Source organism: Notechis scutatus, chromosome 3 (assembly GCF_049901735.1).
Source record: "Notechis scutatus isolate UNSWTSFEM ecotype Mainland chromosome 3, rNotScu1.2, whole genome shotgun sequence".
Lineage (NCBI taxonomy): Eukaryota > Metazoa > Chordata > Lepidosauria > Squamata > Elapidae > Notechis > Notechis scutatus.
The window spans coordinates 149,093,467-149,118,356 of record NC_142011.1 but is presented as its reverse complement, the minus strand read 5'-3'; the positions used below and the strand labels follow the sequence as shown (position 1 = coordinate 149,118,356).

The following is a 24,890-nucleotide window of genomic DNA, read 5'->3' as shown; positions in this document are numbered from 1 at the left end:
TTGACCTAGAGCAGAGATGTCCAACCTTGGCAACTTTAAGACTTTTGTGGACTTCAACATGCTGCCTGGGGAATTCTGGGAGTTGAAGTCCACAAATCTAAAAATTACCAAGATTGGGCATCCCTAATCTAGAGTGTTTGTGAGATGTGACAAATAAATAACACATCTGTGATAATACAATAAAAAAAACTACAATGATTAAAATAGATTAAAGAAAGAGAATAAACAATTAATAAAAAAGAAACAGAAGGAGAAAAAAAGGAAGGGATAAAAATAAGGATTGAATTTTATAGTGATATAAAATGGTCACTGGTGATGAAAGCAATATTGTCACTCACATCAGGGATAAAAAAATTTTTTGCTGTTATACGTCAATTGACAAAATGTACTTTGTCTACAGTAGTTGTTTCTGTCCAATTGAAATTGGGAATGATACAAAATACAATAGTTATTTATTGTACTGAATCTATCACCATTTGTATATTGTATTGTATTCGTTTGACTATAATCACTATTGTATTTTTATCTAGGTAGCTTTGGTTCAGTGGACAGAAAGTGTTGGTCTTACTTTGGTGAATAGGGATTTGACTTCAATGCAACTGAAAACCCCCAGTGGACAAATTCTGACATATTATATTCTGCAAATTTTCCCTTTCACATCTGAGAGCAAGCGAATGGGAATCATAGTGAGGGTATGTATTATTAATGTTTTCTTTTCTCATTGGAATCCTGGTGAAAATATCTGATCTTGTACATATTTATAATATAAGGATTGGAAGAAAACATAAATGTCCTCCAAAATATTTTAAGAGTAGATTTTGTTTTCATCAATTTTCATAGTATGAATTGATTCATTTCCTAACTTTTACAGATTCTATATTCTAGAAATGAAAGGAATAAATATTGTACATGTGTATTTAGATCAGCATGTGTTTCTTTTGTCCTTATATTATTGCTGTACTTATTTTTAGGATGAATCTACAGGTGAAATCATGTTTTATATGAAAGGTGCAGATGTTGCAATGTCCTCCATTGTTCAATATAATGATTGGCTAGAAGAGGAGGTAAGAAATATTGCTAACAATTGCTTCAATTTTGGAAAAAGCAAGTGTTTTATTTTACTATTAAAATGTATAACAGTGGAATTTAAGAATAGAAATTGAATAATAATCTTTTCTAATCTATTAACATCTAACTTGCCTACATCAAATTAAAAAAAACAACCAGTAATGAATTTGGAAAAAAATTTATCTAAAGGTTCGTCTGTTAATATGAAAAGGAGACAAAAGATAAAACTAATTTAATGAGTAATGTAATCATAAACATGACCTCATATATGCTCAATCTGTTTTTGCTGGCTTTGTTTTTACCCTGGACAACAGAAATGTAGCTGAAAATATATTTAAATTATGTATGAAAGCATATGTTTTTACAGAATAAATGCATTATACTATATTGCTGTATTGGACACCAGCAGTTGTCTTTATTTGACCTTACATACAGATAATATGGTAATGTGATAATCACACAATGCATGTTCATAATGGTATTGGCAATATAAATCAATAGTCGCTTCAGGCAGTTTGATTTAATCAGGGTCATGAATAAATTAAATTCCCTGAAGACCTAATAAAGTGTCATAAAAATTACTTTTGGTGATAATGATGTACAATTAATTGTAAAATACTTGCTTAATTTATTTAGCATTATGAGGCCAAATCGATACACATTTTACATTAGAATGACAGAATTTTGCTTTTAAAAAAATAATGAATCTTTTAATTTTACTATTTTAATAGAGAAAAATAAGCCTATTCCAATTACTTTGATGATATAGTGTAGACATTTTCTATGATAAATTTACAATATCAGCCTGAAATTTTTTTTGAATCTATATTTAAAAAATAAAGGGAACAGATAGTCTAAGACAGATGGTGATAGAATACAGACTTTGGAAATCATGGGATCCAATAAGTCAGGCAGAGAACCAAGGAGAAAAAGAATATCTGCTCTAAGCTCTGTTCACTGTATTGTCCCAGCACATTTATGTGAAATATTGCATTCAAGGAAAGTGATTAATTTCTAAAACTTAATAAGGAAGCTCACTTCTTAGTTATTCAAGGAAGAATACGGGATCCAAAAAAGAGAGAAAGTGAACATCAGAAACATCTTAATTTATTCAGTAGAGCCCGCCTATTAAATTCCATGAGGGTTACTTTTTTATTTATAGATGTGTTTCATAAATGGTGTTAAGGTATTTCTATCCTGCACTTAGGACAAAGTCTACAAGATGTAATTTAATAAAAAAAAATTAATGAAGAAAACAAGTATATTTAAAAGAAAACAGAACAAAAATTGGAATAAGAGCAAAATTGATGAAATGAAAATAATAATTTGGAACTGTTTAAACCCCATGATTCAAAGAGCATGGTAAAAAAAATTAGCAGAAGAAATTCTAGTCATTAGGGCTTCAATAAAATGACTGTGTCCTTTATACCTCACAGTCTTATTGATCTGAGGAGTATGCCTGACTAAACCTTCTGCAGCTTAATGTTGGACACTGAGAAATTTAAGTAAGAAAACGTTTTCCCTCATATAACGTGGATGCAAATATCTCCATACTTAATTGAGGTGAATTTGTCTGATCCCTACAAGTATATTGGCATAAAATTTTATGCTGGCATTTTTGGACTTTAAAGGTACATTAGAGAACCTTACAGTATTCTAGACTGGGGTTTAACTGGTTTTCTTTGCTAGATCTTATTTCAGAAACCAGCCTAAGCTTGTCAAGATAGTTCTAGCCAGAGAAGTCACCTATGTTCCAAAAAATGATACAGATTTCCATATGCTTCTGATTATGCCGGAAGAATGTAGCCATTCCTTAGACTGATTACAAATTTGTAATGAGACAACAGTTTTTCCACCAACTATACATTCACCTACAACTATTTTAAGCTTTGGTTAGTTTGCCTACATCATTTCCAAATGATAGATTGATAGAGACAAGAAAAAAAAAAACTACTTGTCATCTGTAATACAGCCCAAATCTCCATGTAACTTCCTTATGTAATTTCCTGTATTATTAAAAATCATGGACAAAAACCGGTGCAGGCACTTCAGAGGCCAAGCAGCCATGGGATAAAAGAATCCCTCAGCTCTGCTTTTTGAATTAGCCCTTCAAAAGTAACCAGAGCTAATTTAATTTCCACTTGTAGGATGCAGAGGGCATAGGAAATGGCCTTGAAGGACAGGACAAAGAGCTACTACCAAGGCCGGTGATTAGACATGTGAGGTTTGAGCCAATTTCAAGAAACTAGTTTGAGTAAATGTCTCTAGTTCATACAAAGATAAAGTGAGGAGAGCACATTCAGACTTCCAATTTCTGTTACAATAGGTGTTACAGTAAAAGTAGTCATTGCCTACATGACATTGGTTCCTTAATCTGGGGTAGAGATGACAAAGGGTCAAAGAAACATACAAGGCAAAACTGTTGATTCAAATATCAGGAGGTATTAGGCTTCAGGGAGGACTGGAGCTGATTAGACAAATTCACAAGAAGTTAAGAACATTACATAATAAGTTGTTAATTGAGAAAAATTAAGAAGCCATAATGAAAGAATTCCAGCAATTGCTCTGTTTCAAGAGCAAATCCCCTTTGAAGAATGTGTATTTAAACCCTATATCTTTTTCTTTTGCCCATCAAACATAATAAGTTGCTTGGCTCCCTTTTTTGGGCAGGAGTTTCAAAGTTTCCTTTGTCTTGTGAGCTATCAGACCTATTACCTTTCTCTGACCGTATGAGAATGAACTCCCACAATAGGACAGTTACTGGGGCAGTTTAAATAATCTTACTGTTGACAATATGTAGCTGGCTTAATGTCTCAAGAATAAAAGCATGGTTGTGGATGAATGTACAACTTAATATAAATTGACCTCATAACCTTTTGTCTTGTTGTATCAATGCATTGCAGCTATGTTATGATTCATAACTATTGTTTAATTATTGTTATGTATTTGCAATTTTAGTGTGGTAACATGGCAAGAGAAGGTCTGCGTACTTTGGTTGTTGCCAAAAAATCCTTAACAGAAGAACAATATCAGGATTTTGAGGTAATTATACTGAGCCCAGTAATGGCAAAAGAACCTCTATTTAGTTCACATATGTTATTTCTCTTTACTGTAGACAAGTGATTAGGTGAGCTCCACCTCCATTGACTTCATCATTAGCTTGATTTCTACAGCTTTTTTTCTGCTTTTCCTCCTCATCTTCATCTGCTTCATCTGAATGACTTTTTATAACAGTGCCAATATTTTTATTATTAGTTTTAATTGGGTGGGATACAACAGGGTTAACTACCAGTTCAGGATTTACGAGGTTCGGTGATTTATGATGTGCTTCCCTGCACGCTGCGAGCGGGCACCTGTAAATCGTCGCCTGTAAATCATCATCAGCACGCTGCATGCAGAGAAGCAGCCCTCTTTTCCTTTGAAACAGCCCTCTTTTCCTGCTTTTTAAACTGCAGCTGTGCCTCGTTCGGCAGTTGAAGTTGAAAAATCAAGAAATAAAGGTCAGGTAAGAGCCCGGGTGGGCAGGTGGGCAAAAACATCAGCAGACATAGAACCAGTTCTAGGTCTGCTGCTCTTCAGAGCTACTGGTTCTACAGAGGTGGACAGAACCGGTAGAAACCCACCCCTGGTTTTAATATGGCACAATTTATCCTATGTTAGTAATGTTGTTGTGGGGGGTGGCTATTTTAGTGCACCTTGTAGACATGGATACATTCTTCCAATAATGAGCAAAAAGAACAGAATAACAGAATTGGAAGGGACCTTGGAGATCTTCTAGTCCAACCCCCTACTCAGGAAGGAAACCCAATACCATTTTGGACGAATGGTTATCCAATCTCTTCTTTAAAACCTACAGTGCTGGAGTACCCACAGCTTCTAGAGGCAAGCCATTCCACTGATTAACTGCTTTAACTGTCAGAAAATTTCTCCTTAGTTCTCTCCTTGATTAGTTTCCATCCATTGCTTCCTCTCCTGATCTCAGGTGCTTTAGAGAATTGCTTGACTCCCTCTTCTTTGTGGCAACACCTGAGATTTTGGAACGCTGTAATCATGTCACCCCACTCCTTCTTTTTAGACATACCACGTTCCTGCAATTGTTCCTCATGTGTTTTATCCTCCAGTCCCCTAATCATCTTTGTTGCTCTTCTCTGCACTCTTTTAACATCTTCTCTCAATATCTTTTTTATATCGTGGTGACCAAAACATGTCGTCTTATCAAGGCATTATAAGGTGGTATTAACACTTCACGTGTTCTTGATTCTATCCCTTTATTATTGGATTTTTTGGCAGCTGCAGTACACTGCTGGCTCATATTTAAGTGATCGTCCACTAGAACTCCAGGTTCCTTTTCGCGGTTACTACTGTTGAGCCAAGTACCACCTATTCTGTACCTGTGCATGTGGTGTGGGGGGGTTGCCTATTTTTCTCTACATTGAATTTCACTGTTTAAAAACAAATTGATACAAATCCAATTGGGAGTCAGTAATGTATTTATATAGGTAATATTTATATTGTCAAGGAATATAATTGATCTTACCCCAGATTTTTTGAACAACAATGCAGATAATCTTCGGTTAATAGGACTGGCAATTCTTTTACTGAGCAACACATTCATAAGGCATGTCATAATGTGATCATGCCAACTTAAGATGGTGGTTGCAATGGTCCCAGCTGTCATCATTAGATGAATTCCATGCAGTCACAGTATCCCACAGTCACAAGATGGGCATTTGCAACTTTTTGCCCTTCTTTCCTGTTGACTTTCCTTGTCAAAAGCCAGCAGTGAAGATCTCAAAAGATGATTAGGTGACCATGAAATGCTGCAAGGTTGATGGTTGGCCTCTGAGTATGCAATCTCAACAACTACTCTGGCTCTTTTCTGGTCTTTTAGACATTATTTCTAAAAGTTATCTACTCTACAGCAGAAATCATCTCTTACTCAATATCCAGTAAGTCTATAACAAGGATTCGGTTTCTGTTTTATATTTTTTGTTGTCATACTTTTCTCTATTACTAATATTCAGTTTCCAAACAATATTATGATTAATCCATAAAGATATCATATCATATAAGCAACAAGTGAATTAACTCATGTGCCCAAACTCCACAAAACCTACTTTTGTTTATCGTTCACATTGACTAGTAATACGAGCATGACTGTTTGTAAATTAGAAAAGAATTGTCCCAAAAGCTTTATGTTTGTCTGTGATGTAGGACTTTTCCAGTAACACCAAACTATAGCAATAGCAATAGCACTTAGACTTATATACCACTTTATAGTGCTTTACAGACTTCTCTAAGAGTTTATAGAGTCAGCATATTGCCCCCAACAATTTCAGTCCTCATTTTACCCACCTTGGAAGGATGAAAGGCTGAGTCAACATTGAGCCTGGTGAGATTCGATCTGCCAAATTGCAGGCAGCCAGCAGTCAGCAGAAGTAGCCTGCAGTACTGCACTCTAACCACTGTGCCACCGAGTCTCATAATATATATTCCTATCTATAATTTTCTATAGAACCCTCATTTCTCTTAATTATGTGCCACAGTTTTCAGAAATGAAGTAGTAAATCCTGAAATATTACATCTTTTCATGTGTGAAACTTCAATCCAAATAGTAAGGTTGGTTTCTTTATTCTATCAACTTCAAAAACTGAGATCAAATCAGGCCACCAAATATAAAAAGTAGTAGCACTATGCAAATCCTTTCAAATAAGACTATAGACCTTGAATTTTTTACAGGTATAAAATATTTGGATATTTACATTTCTTTCTGTCATTGGTATTACTTATGTTCATTTACTTCTGCACGCACCTCATTGGCGAAATCTGAATTTCAAATTCTAAAGTGAATCTGTCAATCAAATAACACTCTAGGGCTTGCATTTTGGACAGCACAAAAATCTTATCTACTGTAACAGAATTACATTTTGTTTTGTCTTAGAGTCGATATAACCAAGCAAAATTAAGCATACATGACAGAACTCTCAAGGTGGCTGCAGTTGTAGAGAGTCTAGAAAGAGAAATGGAATTATTGTGTCTCACTGGAGTTGAAGATCAATTACAGGCTGATGTTAGACCAACACTAGAGATGCTACGGAATGCTGGAATAAAGGTACTAATAATTTTTTTATTCTTCAATTTGTTTATATACATATTTTGTTCTCTTACTGCAGATCTGTTGCTCTGACTAAGAATCCAATCCGTTTCATGTGAGAAATATATAAGCAATTAGGAATATATCACTGTTGGTCTAACACGTATAGGTAAAAGGAAGAGAGAGAGAGAGAGGGGGAAGTTATTTTTTATAGAATACATTTAAATATATTAACTAGAGACAATTATTTTGCCTTCTGCAAAAAAGTACAGAAAGTATAGAAAATTCATTTGAATTTTTGTATTATAATTACTTAGTAACTATACAACAATAGTTATCTAAGTGTTACCATATGATTTTTCCATGACTATATCCACATATATATCTATTTACATTCTACTAAGATTATATAACTGAATACTTTAGTATTTCATATGCACAGAAGTTGCAATGGAGCAGATAATAATATTAAACACATTAGAATTTGCCTTCCAGAGCTTTAAATTTCAGGGGGATTTTTACAGGTCTTGTCTTACTTTTTCTTTAATAGATTTATATATTTTGGAGGACATTTTAATCTCTACTCACTATCTGGAGTTTGGTAGATGGGTAGCCATATGAATTTATTTATAAAAAGCTACCTATTGGGACAATAATATTAATTTATAACTTACCGTATATACTCGAGTATAAGCCGAGTTTTTCAGCCCATTTTTTGTGCTGAAAAAATCCCCCTCGGCTTATACTCGAGTCAGATTCCCCTCTGAAAAAAAAAATGGTGTGGAGTCGCTGCCGCCGGAGCGGCCCCAGTCCCGCCGCCTCGGGAAGGGAAAGGCAAAGCACTTTTGCCTTTCCCTTCCCGGCTGGGGCTGTTGGGAGTCGCTCGCCGGCGCGCCCAGTCCCGCCGCTCGGGAAGGGAAAGGCAAGCGCTTTTGCCTTTCCCTTCCCGGCTGGCTGTTGGGAGTCGCTGCCGCCTGCCTTTCCCTTCCCGGCTGGGGCTGTTGGGAGTCGCTGCCGCCTGCCTTTCCCTTCCCGGCTGGGGCTGTTGGGAGTCGCTGCCGCCGGCGCGGCCCCAGTCCCGCCGCCTCGGGAAGGGAAAGGCAAAGCGCTTTTTGCCTTTCCCTTCCCGGCTGGGGCTGTTGGGAGTCGCTGCCGCCGGCGCGGCCCCAGTCCCACCGCCTCGGGAAGGGAAAGGCAAAGCGCTTTTGCCTTTCCCTTCCCGGCTGGGGCTGTTGGGAGTCGCTGCCGCCGGCGCGGCCCCAGTCCGCGTCGCCTCGGGAAGGAAAGGCCACGGCTTGGAAGGCCACCGCTGGAGTGAAGCTGCGCGCAGCCGCTGCGCTAGCATCGGATCGGGCGCGCCGGACGGTTCCGACCGAGCCCCGAGCGTCGTCTTTGGCGCCCGCCCAGCGCCGCGGAGCTCCCTGTACCGGGAGAAGGGGAAGACACCCCCCTGGGCGGGGCAGGGAGAGGAGCTTCTCCCGCCCGCCCCTCTTTCCGCGCCCACCGGTGTCCCTGCAGGACGACCCCCCGCCCGCAGTCGCCGTCGCTTGAAAGAGACGGGCTGGGGGTGGGTAGAAAGGCGCCGGGCGCCCTTGGAGGAGAAGGTCCCGTGTTCGCCTGTCTGCCCGCGGATGTCAGCGGAGCTTTGCCGCTGCTTCGTCCGGGGTCTCTGGGCAAACACGTCCACCCGAGCGGGGCTTGTCGCCTCCGCACGCAACGCAGCGCTGCCCTCGGATTCCCTGTCCGGTTGCCCCCCTTTTGAGGGCAATGGCAGTAAACTGTTCCCGTAGCAGCGGCTGCTCCTCTTTCCCGGCTGGGCTGGTGAACAAGGCTTAGCAGGGCACCTTCGGCTCAGCAATTCTCTCCGCCGGAGCGGCTGGTCCCGGGAGGCCGGCCCCTCTGCCCGGAGGGGCTGGAGGGGAGGGGGCTCCGGTCCGGCCTTCCGAAGCCGTGAATTCGTCCCTCTCGCTGATACGCCTGAGGCGCCCCTGGTTGCCTTGCCAGCTGGTTCTTCCGCCACAGAGTGAAAGACGCGCTTCCCTCGAGGAGAGCAGGGGATGCGGGTCCTGAGGCAGCCAAGTCCCCCCAAATGCTCGCAGTCCCACCTGCCAGCCGGACGGTCGCCGCGCTCCCCTCTGGACTCTGCCGGCGCCTGTGCCCTCCAGAAGGCAGGAGGGTCACCCGGGTGGTTTTGTTTTTAGCAAACCTGAGAGGAGCACCAGGGTGGGGGAAAAGGGAACACGTGACTACGCAGGAGCTGTTCTGGGATTCTTTCCTGCTTCTTGTGCAATCTCACGCCCCTCCCGAGAAGGGACACCCTGACCCCCATTTGGGACTTGCGCCTGACAGGGGCCTGATGGAGTCCAGAGCTTTGGAAGTCATTCATTCTTCCAGGCTGCACATGAAGGACATGAAGAGCTTCCAGGCTCTTGAGAAGGGGGGGGAGAGAGGCCAGCCTGATGAGGTCTCTGCTCCATCTGACCCTGGAGTAGTGGGGTAGTTGTGATTGCAGGGAAGCCAGGCAACAAATTACAACTCTGGCCTGGCGGGTTGATTCAGACCGCCCTGAAGGAGGACAGAACCCACGTGAAGTTCAGAGCCAAAAACAGCCCCCACCCCTCTTCGGACAACCCAGTAGTTCCCACCAAAGAGAGGGCGAGGGTGCAAAGGCTGGTCTGAACACAGCTCAGATCTGGCTTTTTAATCAGAGCCAGGGGAGCCCCCTGAAATGCAGGTCCTGGGCCGCATCCTGATACTTTCCTTGGTGCTCTGGGCAGAAGTAACTGGCCTGCTTCAGTCACAGTTCAGCAGAACACCCCACTAAGTACCCCAAGGTTTAGTGAACCATAAACCACTGTTGGCTCCAACAAGGGGACAGGCCAGGAAGAAGTAACTGGGGTTTAGTAAATCTAGAATCATTTTAATCCCAATCCAGATTGAATCCATACAGTCCATACAGTCTTAACTCTGCGAAGCCTCGTTCACCTGCCCAGCCGGGAAAGAGGAGCAGCCGCTGCTACGGGAACAGTTTACTGCCATCGCCCTCAAAAGGGGGGCAACCGGACAGGGAATCCGAGGGCAGCGCTCGTTGCGTGCCGGAGGCGACAAGCCCCGCTCGGGTGGACGTGTTTGCCCAGAGACCCCGGACGAAGCAGCGGCAAAGCTCCGCTGACATCCGCGGGCAGACAGGCGAACGCAGGACCTTCTCCTCCAAGGGCGCCCGGCACCTTTCTACCCACCCCGGCCCGTCTCTTTCAAGCGGCGGCGACTGCGGGGCGGGGGTCGTCCTGCGGGGACACCGGTGGGCGCGGAAAGAGGGGCGGGCGGGAGAAGCTCCTCTCCCTGCCCCGCCCCGGGGGGGGTGTCTTCCCCTTCTCCCGGTACAGGGAGCTCCGCGGCGCTGGGCGGGCGCCAAAGACGACGCTCGGGGCTCGGTCGGAACCGTCCGGCGCGCCCGATCCGATGCTAGCACAGCGGCTGCGCGCAGCTTCGCTCCAGCGGCGGCCTTCCAAGCCGTGGCCTTTCCCTTCCCGAGGCGACGCGGGACTGGGGCCGCTCCGGCGGCAGCGACTCCCAACAGCCCCAGCCGGGAAGGGAAAGGCAGGCGGCGGCGACTCCCAACAGCCCCAGCCGGGAAGGGAAAGGCAGGCGGCGGCGACTCCCAACAGCCCCAGCCGGGAAGGGAAAGGCAGGCGGCGGCGACTCCCAACAGCCCCAGCCGGGAAGGGAAAGGCAGGCGGCGGCGACTCCCAACAGCCCCAGCCGGGAAGGGAAAGGCAGGCGGCGGCGACTCCCAACAGCCCCAGCCGGGAAGGGAAAGGCAGGCGGCGCGACTCCCAACAGCCCCAGCCGGGAAGGGAAAGGCAAAAAGCGCTTTGCCTTTCCCTTCCCGAGGCGACGTGAGATAGTGAGATCGTTTCCCAAATTAATTAAGTTTTCCCAGTTTTTTTGTGTAAAATTAGGTGCCTCAGCTTATATTCGGGTCGACTTATACTCGAGTATATACGGTAGTTATTTCAAGGTTTAATTGGATAATATACATTTCATATATTTGAATGCTTGCCATGAATAATAGCAATATGAATTCCTGATTTATAACAGGATTCAGAGCATAAAATCTTGCAAGAAACTAATTATATGGAAACATATATTTTTGGGACTGAAAGAGTGAAATACACTTTACTCTTTTTAACTCTATCTGTCCAGTTAATAGATGACCTCAGGAACTACCATATTTGAATAGTATGGGTTTCAATGCTGGTTCTTCCTATTGAATCAGTCCACTTGATTTTGCCTCCATAAACCCCTACAACTGGACTCTGCATCTATTTGATGTAAAGTAAAGCCAAAGGAATAATTTGAACCTTTACTTTTTTTTTTTTCCTTTAAGTTAATTTGAGAAAGATACAGTTTTTAATACAATAAAGAATTAACCGTTAAATTCTAAAATTATCTTACAGATATGGATGCTAACAGGAGATAAATTGGAGACTGCGACTTGTATTGCAAAAAGTTCCCATTTAGTGTCTAGGGCCCAAGATATTCATATTTTCAGACCCGTAAGTAGAACTGCTGATACATTTTTCCCATCATTCTTAGCTCCTGTTATTTTCTTTCCTAGAACTGAAAGATGTGTTGGTTTCCTGCAAATTTGTTATATATGATCCAAGAATTAAATGCAGTACAGCCTTAATTGCCAAATACCCAAATTTTGATCATGTGACCACAAGGCACTGCAACAAACATAATTTTTGGCACGGGCCATAAGTGCATTCTTTTAGCACAATCATAATTTCAAATGGTGACTGAATGAATGGTCATAAATTGAAAACTATGGTATACAGCATGTGTAACCTAGTTGTGCAGATTTGTAACACAAGGGACATGCATGTGGAGTACAAAAGAAGAGTACATACTGTGCATGGGTTGTCCTGCTCATGTTGGTTGGGGGGTATGAAAAATCAAGGCTAAACCCAGTAGGAGTTTACACAATAATGATCTCAGATATTTATCTGGATTAAGCATCTAAAGGAGAGGTTTTAAGCAGCACTTAAAGTTCATAAATCCCCCTTTTATATGATCCCATAACTAACACACACACACACACACACACACACACACACACACACACACACACACACACTGGTTCATTCAACCAAATTTTTGGAAACATGTTTTGGGCATTTTTTTTTGTGGAAAAAAAATAAGGAAGGTTATTAAATATCCAATAGATTTATTCACTCTTTAAATAATTTGTTGTTAATATAAAATACTTATTTCGTGTGTATTTCTCAGTGTTAGGAGGATTTGAAATGATTAAATTGAGAATATAATTTTAGTTGCATGAGGCTTGAAATTATTTTGGCCTAAACGTGTTGTGCTTCTGTGTTTGCCTTTCACACACTTGTCTTTTCCCCAAATGCATCTTTCTTCAATTCCTGAGAGCTTGATTTCTGGATGGATCATTGCCAGAACTTTTTTGGGGGTAGGAGAGATAATCAAAATTTTCAAGCTTCTGGTCCACATTACATTCTTTCTTTTTGAAGATCTCTAATTCCTTTTGTAAGTGTGTAATGTATATGAAATCAAGTGGGAGAAAATGTAAGCTTCCCAATGCTGTATAACTTCAGTGCTGCAAAGCTTGTTGTTTCTTAATGAATTTGCATTTAAATCAACAAGTTTTCTTCCACTTTCTACAACTTCTACTGTACAAAGATAGGATTGAAATTCTATTTTTATAACAATGTATGTATCTACATACATCTATTTAACAGTTGTCCTAACTCTATTTTATTTTATTTTTTTATTTTATTCAGGTAACGAGCCGTGGAGAAGCTCATTTGGAATTAAATGCATTCAGAAGGAAACACGATTGTGCTTTAGTAATATCTGGTGACTCTCTAGAGGTAATGGTTTAGCTTTCCTCAATTGCTGATAATGTTGTTTGTGTAGGTAGGTAGATTGGTTGGTAGCCTTTCCAAAGGAATCCCAAGCAAGTCCCAAGTCCCAATCAAGAGTCACATTTGTTTTAAATCAACAAAACATCTAATACTGTAAATCTAATCCAACAGAGACATTCCACATTTTTGCCTGTTATCCTTTTTGTCCCTTGAAAATAAAAACAAACAAACAAATAAAAACCCCTTCCTGTAGCTGGGGGTGGAATCCTAAGTGTTTCAAAGTCTCTTGGATTTGTCAAAAGAAAAATTTTTTTTGGCAGTTGTGCTTCTTATATATGTATTATGCCACAGGATCCTCTCAGATACTTATTTATATTAACACTGATTTTAAAAGTTTCTTGATTGTTTTAGAGAAATTATTTTTTGTGTCCTCAACCCTGCTCTCCTCAAGTGACTTGTGACCAGTTTCATACTTACAACCGTTTCAACATCCCTATGGTCATGTGATCAAAATTCAGACACTTGGCAACTGACTCATATTTATGGCGTTTGCAGTGTTCCAGGATCATGTGGTCACATTTTTTTGACCTTCTGACAAGCAAAGTCAGTGGGGAAGGCAGTGATTCACTTAACTTTCTTGTAGCAAGAGAGATCGTGAAATGGGAAAAAAGTCACTTACCGTCTCACTTAGCCACGGAAATTTTCAACTCAGTTGTGGTCGTAACTTGAGGCCTACCTTTCATTTTTGCCTAGTACTTTCAAACTTGACAGGTCTGTTGCCTGTTTTAACTCACTTTTTAATGGAATGAAGTCCTGAATATGCAATTCTTAGAAAAAGTATTCATTCCTTTTCAAGTATTCTGAACTTCTGCATATCTTTTCTTCCCAATAATATCATGCGGGTTTCCGTGATATATAAAAGGAGTCTGAACAGAGAAGTAACAACAAAGTTTTGAATGCTTGATACATGTATTCTGTGAATAAAATCATCCAATGTGCAGTGTGCTACTGTGTAGGAAATAACTGACCCTTCAGATGCAGTCACTGGTTATGCCATCTGTACCATGAGTAACCTCAATCAGATTCTTTCTTTAATGGATGTTTAGTCCTTCACATCACAAGAATTTTGGCCCATTCCTCAGTAGCAAACAGCTGCAAGTCCATACCATTTAACATTTCCTTTCATGAACTACTTATTTCAGGTTTGCCACCTTTTTATGGTTCTTTGAATTGGCTAAGTCAAACTTTACTCTGTTCTTCTTTGTATATTATCTTATAGATATTTGTATGTTTGGAATCATGGCCTGCTTATAGTTCAGCTTTAACTGATGGTCTAATATTCTTCTGTAGAATTCTCTGAAACAAAGCAGAATCCTTTCTTTCCTCAGTAATGGTTACTTGTTCAGGTCCTAGTGCAGCTAAACTATTCCCAAACCATGACATTGATTTCTCCATTCTTAATAATTTGTATGGGCTTCTTGTTATGCAATAGGGTTTGGTTTCTGTAAGATAGAACAATAGCCATGTAACCCCCACATTTCCATTTTTGATTCATCTATTCATAGAACATTCCACCCAAATTCTGAAAGGTCATCTAAATGCTTTTTGACAATATTGAACTGAGCACCAGTATCCTTTTTAGTGAGTAATATCTTCCTCTTTTCTGCTATTCAGTTCCCCAGACCAGAACTCAGCTTAAATTTCCTATCCCTAACTTTACGGAGCTTAAGCTGGCTGCTCGATTCCAGCTCAGCAGAAGTCTCCTAGGGATTCAGTGCAGTGTGCTAAATAAGAATCTTTATTGCAACTGGATGGCAGCCATATTAAACAATGGATTGCTTTCTGTCAGCATGAGGATACAGTTCCCTTTTATATATATATGACAGCTTAAAATAATGACATCTTTTCCCTGAGAACAACTGACTCTCAGCAGCTACTCCACTTTGAATTCCATTTTTCCTCAAACGCTTTCTTGATGATGGGATCATGAGCACTGACTTTATCCAAGGTGAGAGATGGGGATTACCTAAATTAAGCAGCAGCCTAAAAGCAGTTTGTCATATTAATCTTTGCAGCTGAAAAGGAGTAGGCCAAATATCTGGGCTAGAGTCAGCATACACAAAACAAACTTTCTCACTGTTCTTGCACAATCCGGAAATAAAAGCATACTTAACGATTTTCAGATATATTTGAAGTAAATTTCAAGGGACAACATCATGTGGGTTTACTCCCGTAGCCTTTTTCAGATACAAAGTTAACCAGGAGACCCACAGAGTTGTGCGACCACATATCCCACTAGCAGCGGAAACATCCATCACCTCCTAAAGAACAGCTCAAAAATGTCATCAAAGAAAAATTGAAAGAAATTTTCAAACACAGTGAGATAGAAAACAGAGGTCATTTTAACAGAAGAAATCTTCTGAGAAATGTTTAGCAGAGGAAAGGATATCAAGGAACATTAACATAGCTGCTAAAAATTGTCATTGATTTGATGGCACATAGTCAAGGCACAACAGGTTTCAGCAGCAAATTACGTAGTAAGATAGAATATTGACCTTGTATTTCATTCCTTCTAGTGAAAAGAAGGAAATGGGAAAGTTGGAGGGGCAACAACTATTGCAGTAAAGCACAAAACAGGTGCTCAATCTGAGCATAAAGTTTTCCTCACTATACGACAGTCAGTCATTTCATTGACCAGCAAAACAATACACACATCACAATTGATTAAAGTAAAACCAGCTGTGAAGTCGTATACCACAAATAAATATTGTAAGCTACAAGTAAAATACAAATTGTAAGTTAAAGTTAAAGAATTTGGGATGTAAATAAAGTAATACAGTAATGTGTATTTCGTTTTGTAGGTATGTTTGAAGTACTATGAACATGAATTTGTAGAACTAGCATGTCAGTGTCCAGCTGTAGTTTGCTGCCGATGCTCTCCCACCCAAAAAGCTCACATTGTAAAATTGTTGCAGCATCACACAGGAAAGCGTACATGTGCAATAGGTTTGTATCAATTTTGGTTTCCTTTCAATTGTGAAAGTAATTATTTTAGCCTCCTAGTCACAATAATGAAAAATAAATGAATCTTTTAAGAAAATTGCCACACTATCATGTAAAAATAAAATGATGATTTGGCAATCCTTTCAATAAAATGCTAAACATAATAAAGGAACATTTATTTCACTTTGTTCTGTCAAGATTTTTAGTAAAGCAAGTACAATTAAATCTCAGAACAATGACCAGCCAGGTTTTGAAATTGTCAGCCAGTATTTTATTGGACTATACATAGCTTTGGATTTGAAGGCAAAAGTTGCTTTTTTCTAAATTTTGTAAATCTCCTTTGTAGTTAATAGGACAACTTTGGATATATCTCCCCAGGTTAAGGGAAAATAGTGATAATAAGACCTGTAGAGCACATGACAAGTGACATCTTCAACCATCACAAATGATGACCATATTGGTTCTGAATTACAATTTTTTTCCCCTGGCACCTTGGCATCTAGTAGTATGTCGAGGCAGGAATCATAGCATCTCCCTTCCAACTTTTTGCTTGCTGAAACAGCCTATTATACAAAATGACTTTTTTTATTTTCTGAACTATAATTTATACATAGAAAATTGGAATATTTTTAAGCAACAAAGGTGCAATAGCACATTTACTTTTGTGTTTTTTTGCTTTCCTAAGTTGAAAAAATAAAAACCGCTTTTAATTTAAAAATGTAATTCAAATACCTTTATAGAAATTCAAGGTGAAATGAAATTCAGCTAGTAAATATGAAACACTGCCAAGCCAAACTTAAATATTCACATGTTTTTTCAGGCGATGGAGGAAATGATGTCAGTATGATCCAGGCAGCAGATTGTGGAATTGGAATTGAAGGAAAGGTATATTTATAAATTAGATTAAATGTGCTCTTAATAATAATATTTTAGGATCAACAGCTTCAAGTTATAGACATCATGATTTGTGATAATCATGCAAACAGACTTCTCTTGTGCAATAGATCTTTGCGTTCGCTACCTCTTTCTTATGACCTCTGAAGTAAGACATACAGTGTTTGTAAATGTGCCTCACGTTATAACATTTGAATTTCTTAGGACCTCATTAATTTACTACCACTGTATATACTGGTAATAATTTTCCCCCAATCTAAATTCCTGTTTCTGACCATACAAAACATCAGAGTTCTCAGACTACTTTCTAAATAATTTTATTTAATTTGCTTAGTGTGATTGACCTTTTACTTACAGTTATTTTATATTTTTGTTTCATTCTTCTCTGGCTTTATTCTTCCTGTTTACAAATGTCTTGTGAAGCCTTTTGCCAGACCAGCCATATGGCCTCATAGGCTACGAAAATGTCACATATATAGTGAGGATTCCCTATATCTGCTTTGTTTAGGTGGGCAGCCCATAATAGATTTGTACTTTCAGTAGATAGATCAGATACTGCAGCTCCTCAAGATTTCAAGCCTCTCTCTGGAAGAAGATTTTATACACCTAGCTTGTCCTTGGAAGATTGCAAGGGTGAATCTGACATAAGTTGAATGCTTTATTCTGTTAAATAGTGCCCAGGAGGGTACCCTGCCTTTCACAGAGAAGAGGGGGAAGTGATTCTGATAGGGGAGGTGGTGTAAAGAAATATAAATTTGGCCTTGAAAATGGGGGAAGAATGAGCAATAATTATGGGGGATTTCAGAAAAGATTACTCATTCCTGAGAAAGAGGAAAGCATAAAAATAACTCAAAATAACTCTGTATTGATTTTGTTTGGTATAATATAACTCGGGGAGAAACTCTTGACAGGCTTTCAAGATTTTGTTATTCTACTTTGCAACAACGAGGAGCATTTCTAGAATTCCTGTCATGCTTGTTTCTTGATATCAACTATCTCAGAGGACTGCTATATTCAGAACAGTCTTTCAGATACTCCTCTGGTTGGGACTAAATCACTGTAAATAGGATTGCTGGATAGCATTCTGCAGACAGGATAAAAACAGAAATGAGTTAGATATTGTTGCTTTCTTGTCACAGTGTAGTCCTTAATAGAGGATAATATATCAGTTAAAGTGGACACATTCCTTTTTTTTTTTTTTTTTCAAATCATGACCTCTTTTGGAGGAGTCTCCTTTGTCATTTCAACTGCGAAAGTTCTGCTTTCTGACTGGGCAGGAGAAAAGGTGACATGTATTTCTTATTTCTAGTTGTAGACCCAACAGAAGTAGGCTAAGTTTGTTGGGTCTAATCCAGGAGGCCTAGAAAATCAACCCTTTAAAAGTGAGAATTGTTTAGCCCCTAAAGAGTTGACACCCTCTAATGACAAGAGCTGACAAAAGTGGCTAGGAGTTTAAGACTCAAACCATCTGCCATGCAGGCTACCAGGTATCTTCCACAGTTCAGTTCTGCCCATACCCTGCACCCAAAACACAGCGACACCAAGGTCCAAACAGATGCCACATTATTTGGTGAAATGTTAAGCCAATCCTGCAGAATATAAACAAGGCAGGCCTAGTGGAGCTTTTATCAACTTAAGAATGTTCTTTGGGGAACATTTGATCTATTTCATCAGCAAACAAGTCATCAGCAGCAGCAGCACAGATGCTTATAAATCAGTGAAGACAAAAATTTCAACTTCTGTACTTGCTGCTATCCTCTAACTTCTATAATTCTTTTCAGCAAATGCAGGATACAGTACATGGTCATTGTCTACTTTGTTTAGCATGCCTTTTTAGGGAAAGCAACATTGTCAGTAGTGCTTCAGTGATAACCTTCTGATACTCAGTCAGGCAAAACACCAAATGCATGATTTACAGATACGTAACTGAGTTTCTTCAAGTGATCTATAAATTTAAGCAACCTGTTCTTCTCTCCCTCAAAAGTAATACTTAAATTTGGGGTCTCATTTTGGTAAAAGCTGATGGAGGTATAGTATTCATATCGTATATAGGACAATTCTGAAAATGCCCGATTTCTGCCAAAAAAAAATTTAGTTCTAGAACATGGGTGTGCAACCTTTCGGCTTTCCTGGGTTGGATTGAATGAAGAGGAAGTGTCTTGGGCCTTGTGTAAAATGTATAGTTTTATAATATAAAATCACATGATAATGTTCAAAGTTGACAGCCTTGTGGGCTACATTACAAGCTACCCAGGGCCATATGTGGCCTCTGGGCTGCAGGTTAGACATACTTGTTCTAGAATTTTTTGAAAGTTCCGAATTAACCTAAGCATTTTGAGAATGTCAAACTAAGTAAATTACCAGTTCTTCCACTATTGCTCGAATTTCAAATTACTCTTGGTTTACGTGTGTGTGTGTATCCAAAATGCTACACTGATATCTACATTGATCATTTTATTTTTTTATTTAGGAAGGGAAACAAGCTTCCTTGGCTGCTGATTTTTCTATAACACAATTTAAACACATTGGTAGACTGCTGGTGGTACATGGTCGAAACAGTTACAAAAGATCAGCAGCTCTAGGTCAATTTGTCATGCACAGAGGCCTTATTATTTCAACTATGCAGGTACCTATTTTTTTTTGTTTATGTGGAAAACAATTTATAGAGCCTTTTTTTCTAACTTTGATAATGCATTCCACAATGCTATATGATGTATAATAATCTCCAAGTAACTGCTTATATTTTTCTAGGCTGTGTTTTCGTCTGTCTTCTATTTTGCATCTGTTCCTCTATATCAGGGTTTCCTAATGGTGGGGTAAGTAGCAATGACAAAGCTTCAAAAAAATTTATTTCAAACAGAAGCACTTTATGTAAAGAATATGGCTTTAAACAATATTCAACTGTTTTAAAATTGTTTTTCTCTAAGGTATGCAACCATATATACTATGTTTCCAGTCTTCTCTTTAGTGTTGGATCAAGATGTAAAACCAGAAATGGCACTATTGTATCCTGAACTTTACAAAGATCTTACCAAGGTGAGAGCACTCAAATCACGCATGTAGCTGGCATTTTTTGTTTTGAACACAAACTGGAGATAAGACATAAGGGAAAAAAGAACAATTCCTTATTCCTGATGAAAAGTCTCCAAAGACTGTTTGGTTGGAAGGGAGAGTAGTGTGATGTGTAGCCACTCCCTATACACACACTACATTGAGCAGCTAACAGTTCATTAAAAATAACTAACAACAAAGAATGAAATTTTAAAAATAACTTGAGACAACATCTTTGGAACAACTCAAAAACACAACCACGATACCAAGATGAGTTCTCACCAAATTACCTGGCCCATTGCATTGGGAAAGAATCAGATGTTTAATGGTTTATGGAAGCTGGTAGCTTCAGGGCAAACCAAGTGGTATGCTGTCTGTAAGGAGGCTAGTAAAAAAAATTCTGGGTAGAGGGTAGGAAGAAAATTAGGTGATATAATTTGCTTGGCAAAAAAAATAAAGTTCCAGAAAAATCAGTGATGTCACACTCACACACATTTTGCTTTTGTTGTTAAAGTTAAAAATATTTCAGGGGTTTACAGTCTATCAAAAAATCTAAAGACCAGATTCCTTCTTTGAGCATCTATTACAAATAATTATTCACTATTTGGATTTTTTGTTTTTTGCTCACTTTTAAAATAAAAGTTGGCTGTACTCTTGTTGTAATCCTGAATAAAATTCTTTCCTTGGCAGAACCCAATGATTGTGGCCATTCTCAAAATGCTAAACAGGCTGAATCTTTTAGTATTTGGTTAAAGAAAACTAAGGGAATACATCAGGTGTAAGCTAGCTTGGGAGACTAGAGACAAATCTGGGAAAGAAACAGCAGAAAACTATCCACATGATTGCAAAAACAATAAATATACCAATGTAATTTTACTGTTCTAAAATTAATCCCTAAACATCAAAACCAATAAAATTTTGCTGCAAGCTTGTATCACTTGTGCAGATGTAATAATCTGTGTGACTGATAAAAATTGTTTTTATTTTTGTATATTTTGTCCCAAAAATGCATTTTTAATTTCATTTTCCACAAACATGAGCCCTTTAGTGTCTAAAATAAAATGTACACAATCTATTTAATCTTTTTGGTTATTACTATTTTGTTAAATCACTAAAATAATGGTACAGTGTTGTTTAAATGACTTACCTAGTATATCATAATATAAAGCCACATCTCAAGTGGGTTTATCTCAGCCATTCTAGATATGCATGGGCATTCATTCATCATGACATAGTACTGTCTTAAAGGTTTTCTGAACTCTTGGCTAATATACTTAATCTAGAACCATTTTAAGACTAACTTTCAATAACAAATATCTTGATTGTAGCCTATATCTTATAACAGGGGTCGCCAAACTTTTGGACCTCAGGGACCACCAAACTCATAATTTTAGATCCCAGGGACCACTAGCCGGTTCTGTGGGTGTAGCCTAATTTGTGGGTGTGAGTTGGTGGTCATGTGACTGGGTGGGCATGGCTTGTATGTAAATATTACAAATATTTATATAAATATTGAATTTTTTATAAAAAAAGAGCAACTTTTACCCAAAACCAGGCAAAGCAGGCAGGCAGATTGAGTTGCTCACAGAATCACAGATTCATTCAGAGATCTATCTGCCATTGGCTAGCTCAATCTGTCACATAAAATTTTCTTGCAAGCAAACTCACAAAATTAACTCACAACACACCATGTATGTAAATATTGAATTTTTTATTTAAAAAAAGAGTAACTTTTACCCAAAATCAGGCAAAGCAGGCAGATTGAGTTGCTCACAGAATCATTCAGTGATCTATCTATCTGCCATCGGCTAGCTCAGTCTTTCAAATTTGCTTACCGTGAGTCTACACTGAATTTGCTTGCAAGCAAACCTTCAGTCCTAAGGGAGGTTCGTCTGTGCTGAGCCGAAGATCTAAAGACTAGCTAGAAAGCAAGAAATCCAACCATTTCCTGCTTCCTAGCTAATCTAAATCTCCCGGCACAGCAGAAGAGATGATAGTCAGAAAAAGGAAAAATAGCAATTTAGCAGGCAAGTTTACCGGGTAAGGAGTGAGTGGGCGGGGCGGGGCATGTGGGCGGCGCAGCCTTGTGTTTCTGCACAGCCTGGATTGCTTTGTGGGGGTGCTCTGGGGGTGAGATTTCTCTGTGGCCCACCAAAATTTTCTCACGGCCCACCAGTTGGCGACCACTGTTATAAAACTGAGAATCTTATTTTCCATGTCCCTAGCAGTGAAAAGCTTGAGAAATAAGTCTAAAGAAGTCAAATGTTTGCAACTCCTTTGTGTTAGTTTGGGTTTCTTGTATTCTTGTACTATAGTTGTTGAGTTCCTAACAACTGGGAAGGTTCTTAACGGACCAAAATGAAGATTGTTTCTCCTTTTCTTTAGTGTGTCGGATGTCTTTTTCTGCAGTTTTGAGTAACCTCGTCTTTGTTATTTCTTCTAGGGACGATCTTTGTCATTTAAGACCTTCCTCATCTGGGTTTTAATCAGTATTTATCAAGGTTAAGTTCTGCTTTATATTTTCTGAACTAAAGAACAGTACGATTTGAGTTTCACAGTTACATTTTCATTTTTTCATTTTAATGTTTCATTCACATTATTTTAATAGATGTTTTAAATATGATACTGAAATAACATAAAACCTCTTTGTAATGCCACATAGGTAGTTTACATGTTTGTTTGATGCATGCCGCTTTAAAGTAAGATTTTTTAGATGAATCATTTCATGCATTACTGCATGAAAAACTGAGTGTAGGCATGATTGGGCATTGGATCGTATCCCCTGAGTCCACATGGATCGTTGAATATCATAAAGGTGTTTTTATGGGATTTCTGCACTGGGTTCGTATGTATAAATCCTCTTTTGAATGTGTGAATGTCAGGGTTTTGGCCGGAATAATAATGTGAGATCATGGGGGTTGGAAATATTTGAATGGACTTACTAACACAATCAGAAAAATATTCACTTGAATTTCATATACTGCACAATAATTTTTCCCATAGCACTCTACGAATCTTATTTCAAAAAGTTTGCATTGTAATATTAGTTAAGAATATACGTTCTTTTTTAACACATTTATTTTCATTTATCAACAACAATAAAATACAAAACAGAAAAACATCCAACACTAACAATGAAAAAAGAAGAAAAAAAATCTTTTTAAGTTCACAAATAAATGAAAGCATGTCATTCCCCTAAACTAAAGTAACTTATTTTTACTATAGATGCTGGCTGGAATGTATTTAGTTCTTAACTTTTACATCACTGTTCTCAAAATGATTGCAAATAATTTTTTGTAGTTGCTGTTGTAGGGCACATGCATGTCACACTAGTCTGTAAAGTGAATCAGTAATAAAAATGTGTACATCCGTGTTTCTTAGGTGGCATTTTGATGTATGGAGCCCTTCTACTTTTTGAATCTGAATTTGTCCATGTTGTTGCCATTTCCTTCACGGCACTGATCCTGACTGAACTCTTGATGGTTGCTCTCACTATACGCACCTGGCACTGGTTAATGATCGTGGCTGAAATCTTTAGTCTTTGCTGCTATGTAGCTTCTCTTGCATTCCTTAATGAATATTTTGGTGAGTAGCTCCCTCATGTATAATACGTAGCTGCTTTTTTAAAAAAAATGATGCATGTAATAAGTGCATCTAAAATAGGGAGAGCATATATCAATATTTTTTAAGGAAATTCTTTTCAATAATAACTGAATTTGATTAGCCAGAGCGCTGAATTGCTATAGGTCTACAAAATTTGTTAAAAAGAAATGTATTTAATAATAAAGGTCTTAAATTTTATTTCAGAGGCTTTCATACATACTAGGATCCCATCCTTCAAGAGCTGAATTCAGATTTCTGTTAAGCTAACATATTTTCTAACACAATAGATTTTAAAAATAATTTTCATTTTCATTTTTACTATATTTTACTGTACATGCATATATCAATATTTAGATGCTATTAATCTCTTTCTGTCTTTTAAATCTTACTAATAATTCCTTTATGATTTTATCTTCTCTTACTTTTCTGCCCTTCTGTGAATCTGTCCTTTCTTCTTGTGCCCTACTGGAGCAGGTATAGGCAGAGTGTCTTTTGGAGCTTTCTTAGGTAGGTATTGTTGCTATTTCCTTAATGATAAGATGCCACTTTGAAAATCTTAACCTAAAAAAAAGGCAACTTGAAGGAGAATGAGTTTGTATGTATGTCTTTCTCTTGGTCTCTCTACATACACTTACACACAAAGTTGAAGTACAGTATTGGACCTGTCAAAAAGCCAAGAAACACTGACTCAATTTGAATCAATTTTCAATCTGTAATTGGATCATCCCTACTACTAATAGTCCTTGTAAACTAACAACCACAGTTGAACCCAAAATTTCCCTTGCTGAGCAAGAAATTTCTTTGAGTTTTGCCCCATTTTACAATCTTTCTTGTCACAGTTAAGTGAATCACTACAGTTATTCAATTAGTAACATCGTAGTTAAGTGAATCTGGCTTCTCATTTGACTTTGCTTGTCAGAAGGTTGCAAAAGGTGATCATATGACCCTGAGACACTGCAACTGTCATAAATACATGCCAGTTTCCAAGCATCCAAATTTTGATCATATGACCATGAGGATGGCTGCAACAGTTACAACCATGAAAAAATGGTCATAAGTCACTTTTTTCAGTGCTGCTACAACTTTGAATGATCACTAAACAAACGGTTGTAAGTTGACATTACCTGTACTTGATTTAATAAAATTATAGCCTTAAGAAATATACGCTGTACTGTGATGGTTATTATAATAAGAAAAGTTTTCTCCATTACTTTTAAAATAAAAATAAATATGAGGGGATCGCAGTCAGTCTCTGAGATACTAAGCTGAACAAAAAA

General features: G+C 38.7%; 1 protein-coding gene across 4 annotated transcripts in view; it reads left to right on the top strand.

The window, feature by feature from the left end:
• The window catches only part of ATP9B (ATPase phospholipid transporting 9B), a 153,029-nt gene that overhangs the window by 125,684 nt on the left and 2,455 nt on the right, over positions 1 to 24,890 (top strand). For 2 of the 4 annotated variants that reach the window (XM_026669929.2, XM_026669927.2), the window contains exons 16-29: positions 531 to 692; positions 972 to 1,064; positions 4,027 to 4,110; positions 7,010 to 7,180; positions 11,623 to 11,721; positions 12,979 to 13,068; positions 15,924 to 16,068; positions 16,886 to 16,950; positions 19,430 to 19,585; positions 19,711 to 19,775; positions 19,887 to 19,995; positions 22,454 to 22,511; positions 23,392 to 23,595; positions 24,088 to 24,120. In XM_026669929.2, the coding sequence (XP_026525714.1) occupies positions 531 to 692; positions 972 to 1,064; positions 4,027 to 4,110; positions 7,010 to 7,180; positions 11,623 to 11,721; positions 12,979 to 13,068; positions 15,924 to 16,068; positions 16,886 to 16,950; positions 19,430 to 19,585; positions 19,711 to 19,775; positions 19,887 to 19,995; positions 22,454 to 22,511; positions 23,392 to 23,595; positions 24,088 to 24,120 (1,534 nt within the window). The remainder of the gene's footprint in view (positions 1 to 530; positions 693 to 971; positions 1,065 to 4,026; positions 4,111 to 7,009; positions 7,181 to 11,622; positions 11,722 to 12,978; positions 13,069 to 15,923; positions 16,069 to 16,885; positions 16,951 to 19,429; positions 19,586 to 19,710; positions 19,776 to 19,886; positions 19,996 to 22,453; positions 22,512 to 23,391; positions 23,596 to 24,087; positions 24,121 to 24,890) is intronic. The other 2 variants (XM_087961446.1, XM_026669928.2) reach the window with 1 other exon arrangement.